Raw genomic sequence first — 4,290 nt, forward strand, 5'->3', positions numbered from 1 at the left:
GCAGTAGTCCCTTGATCAGGTAAACTCTTATACTAATAGCTCTATTCTTATTTTCCGATAGAAAGTCCGCACCGGATATCCGGCTCAACATCAGCTGTTTGAAGGGTCATTTTTTGTTTTGTATAAAAGGAGGACGCCGGCCGGCAGCGACATCCCGGTTGTTTTTGAGCTGAGCCTTCCTGGCTGGCAGAGAATAATAAAACATCAACACCGTGCAAGAAGCCGCCCGTCTCTGGATGCAGTTCGGTAGGAATATACACTTTGGTTTTTTTTTGAGAAACTCCCCTCCTTCTATAATCCGACCACAAATAGAGATCGGTTTATAATTCTAGAATCCAGATCCCCCGCAGCGCTGCTGGAGACCTGGATTCTCCTTTCTGTCAGCCGGTGAGGGTCCGTGCCATGCGCGGAGACATCCTCTGCTTCTCCCCTCCCCTCCACTTTGCTTCTCCCTTCCACTTCCGCTGGGGCTTCTGTTACTGAACGCCGGCGTCACGTGACCTTCCATTGACCATATATTTATATATATATATTTATATTTTATTGTGTATTATCTATTCTTTTTTTGTCTATATTAATGAAAGCATATTTTTATACCTATTTTAGCGCTGTCAGTTTTTCTTATGTCAGGGGGTATAAAGCATCTCAGGGAGCACAGTGGCATATCGGGGGTATAAGGCATATCAGGGGGCACAGTGGCATATCGGGGGTATAAGGCATATCAGGGGGCACACTGGCATATCGGGGGTATAAGGCATATCAGGGGGCACAGTGGCATATCAGGGGTATAAGGCATATCTAGGGGCACAATGGCATATAGGGGGTTAAAGGCATATCAGGAGACACAGTGGCATATAAGGGGTAAAAGGCACATCAGGGGATAGAGTGGCATATAGGGGGGTATAAGGGATATCAGGGGACAGAGTGGCATATAGGGGGGTATAAGGGATATCAGGGAGGGAGAGTGGCATATAGGGGGGTATAAGGGATATCAGGGCGGGAGAGTGGCATATAGGAGGTATAAGGGATATCAGGGCGGGAGAGTGGCATATAAGAGGTATAAGGGATATCAGGGCGGGAGAGTGGCATATAGGAGGTATAAGGGATATCAGGGGATAGAGTGGCATATAGGAGGTATAAGGGATATCAGGGGACAGAGTGGCATATAGGGGGGTATAAGGCATTTCTGAGGCAGAGTGGCAAGCTGGGGGTGAGATTGCATAACTGGCGTCAGGTTGGCAAATAAAAGAAAATATAAACAAGAGGCATTTTTCTCCATAATAGTTTTTATTAAATATGAAAAAATAGTTTACATGAATTAATATTTACTAGTAAAACTTTTTTGGGTATTTTGGTAAAGCTTAGTTTGAGAAATAATGTGTTTTGGGTTCTTGTACCTGTAAAATATAGCTTTAATTATTATGTCAGTAAAATAAGAAGGCGGATAGAGAAATGCCAGTGTGATAAAGAGATGAAAGTGTTAATGACAAATCTTATTTTAAATTATACGTTTTTATTTTAAATAAATGAAAAATGTGCATTTTTTTTTTTATCCGAAAAAATAATCGGCCAACGAATAGATTATGAAAGTAATCGTTAGTTTCAGCCCTAGTATACATATATATATAAATAATAGAATAGCTTGCGATCGCCCACGGGGTCACGAGTCCTTTGTAGGCTCCTCGGGGGGAGTGCACCCTGGAACACGCGTACCCCTCGTTGGTCTTTTGTTCTGTACACTTTCATTAAGGGGAACTGATGATGTTTTATGGAACTTCTTTTATTAACACAATGAATCATTTTATATATATTTTGGATATAAATCAAAAAATATATCTCTTTTGGACATTTTTAGTTTAAAGGGATTTTTTATGTGATTGAGGATGAGATCTGTGGCAAAAAGTGACAAAGATTAATATATCCGATACCCATCATATTAATATATAATACCCATCATGAAGATCCCTTCTCCTCCTACCATCCTTACAGCGGCTGCACGAACCAATCAACAACAACCAGCCACTTATAAGGGAGCGATAACTTAATAGGAAGGAATAATCTTACAGCAAAGGAACGTAGCGGCAATTACTATCATTAGGAGCTTTTATCCATCATGGCAATCTAGAGATTTGTTTGCAGATTCTACAAACATAACAGGAACATTCAAAATTGAGAAAACAATAGGTAAAAGTGTACATGCGCTACAACACTCTGTGGGAATCCCACGTTCCCACACTTCAACAAGATAAAAAGACAGATATTGGTGGTGCAACGACAGAAGTAAATATGAACGTAACTAACCCTCACCCCAATGGGTTATATAGAATAAATGGCATTAAAAAAAAAAATAATAATAATAATAATTAATAATAATATAATAAATATAATAATAGTGCACTCTGTATGATAAAAGCAACATTTAAAAAAATAAATTATAAAAAACATTCTGATGAGTCAGACAAAGACTGACTCAAATCATCAGCGCCTGGTGTGATTAGGGATCACGCACCCAACTGTATTTGAATGGAAATATCTTGCCTAGAGCCGGTAACCTGGCTCCAGGGATAAAGAACACGGTGCTGACTTAGGGCAGGACTCCCCCTTTAAGGTGATGGACAGCAGAGTGGATCCAGCAGAGTGTATGGAGTATATGTATATAAACACATTGATCTCACATGTAAGAGATTTATGTTATAGATTCCATACGATAATGTGACCTCGTACACGCGGTATATCCAACACACACACAAACGCACACAGATACTGTTTGAGGGGCAACCATGAAAAGATGTCATTTTATTTATCCGTTATTTAAGGTGGAAGTCTCACGGGGGGGGAAAAAACATTTCAACAGGCGTCATGTACGGTGCCGGCACTGACCAAAAACCCGGTCTGATTTCAGTCCTTTATCTGCAGACCTGGATATTGTCAGATGTGATGTTTTGGGTGACGCTTCCGGCTCAAACTCTGTACTGAGTCGAAATGTTAGAAAACCCCCCCCAATAGTTCAGTCTTTCAACGTTTAGGGTCCTGGTGCGAGCTCATAGTCACTTGACTCCGATGATTGGGAAAACGAGTAATACGATGATGATGATGATGAGCTCTCTTCAGGATCCGGCTGAGAAGGGCATATGTCCTCATATCTTGGAGGTGGCTCCGAAGGGATAGGCTCGTTGATGTATTCTATTCTCGGCCCCCATCGCCATGGAACGGTGTGTATGTCTTCCCCGTCGCTTCCGCCGGAATCACGGTCACCCCTTTCAAACAGGACGCTGTCGTAGGAAGGAGGGTCCCTGCTCATTGGCCAATCATCTCCTCCTGCAAAAGGTGGAGGTGGGGCTGACGGGACCGTGAAGACTTCGTCACCCACACTTACAGGAAGCGGCTGATATCTGCAGGCTTCTGGGTCCTCCTCAGAGTCGCCGTCCCGACGGTTTTTACTCAGACAGATAGCCAGGCAGTAACACAAGACGATTAGTATGATTACGATTGTCTGCAGTAAGGGAGTTTCACAGACTTTAGGGGGTTTGTCTGTGTTGGATACCGGCTTGCAGGCTGGAAACACAAGTCCTGGGATACTAATCAGTACCCCGCAAGCCAGTAACAGGATCCCGAGTATTACGAACTGCACAAACTGCCGGCTTTTCCCGCAGAGGAAGCTGCTATCTGGATCCGTCGGGTCTCCTTCTAATTCCCTCCTTCTCCTCTCTCGTTGGGCAGTAAACTCTGCCATCAATAAATATGCCAGCCCTATCCCGGCAAGTACCGGGCCCGTCGCCTTGTAGGTGATACAGCTGTCGGACTGGCATGTCGCGAACCCATAGACAGAAAGTAGAGATCCGCCGCATAAGAGCGCCCAGCCAAACACAAACAGCGTGAATGTTATTCTGCTGCTTGTGCCAGGGCTAGGAGTGCCGGAGCAAGTGCGCTCCATGACGGCTGAAACGTGTACCTGTCGGGGGTCAGTCAAAGATGTTCAGGTGCAGAGACTCGCACCTATGTGCCGGCTATTGCGTGCACACGAATGAAGGCCTTTTAATCTCTGCCTATTTTGTCTTTTTAAAGTCAATTGAAAGCTCAGTTTCGCTCCCTGTCGTGGACAGGTAACTGTTATGCTCAGTACTGCTACTGCTCACAATCTGAAACAACCAGAGTGTCTGGATGCGCTTTTACAGAACATCACAGCATTGTGATGTCACAGCACTATGACATCACAGTCAGGGCAGGCTGTACCACAGTGCAAAGGCCATGGGGGTGTTCTGTCCTGCTTCCAAATACCAATACAGCTGC

At 44.0% G+C, this 4,290-nt stretch overlaps 1 protein-coding gene across 1 annotated transcript; it reads right to left on the reverse strand.

The window, feature by feature from the left end:
- Positions 1-3,022: 3,022 nt before the first annotated feature.
- LOC149279798 (transmembrane protein 171-like) lies at positions 3,023-3,934 on the reverse strand. Its single transcript, XM_089500790.1, has one exon. It carries the CDS (start codon positions 3,932-3,934, stop codon positions 3,023-3,025), a length of 912 nt encoding a protein of 303 aa, XP_089356916.1.
- Between the last annotated feature and the right edge of the window lie 356 nt (positions 3,935-4,290).

The sequence above is a fragment of the Sceloporus occidentalis genome, unplaced genomic scaffold (assembly GCF_023333645.1).
Source record: "Sceloporus occidentalis isolate IW3139 unplaced genomic scaffold, rSceOcc1.0.p SCAF_160, whole genome shotgun sequence".
Taxonomy (NCBI): domain Eukaryota; kingdom Metazoa; phylum Chordata; class Lepidosauria; order Squamata; family Phrynosomatidae; genus Sceloporus; species Sceloporus occidentalis.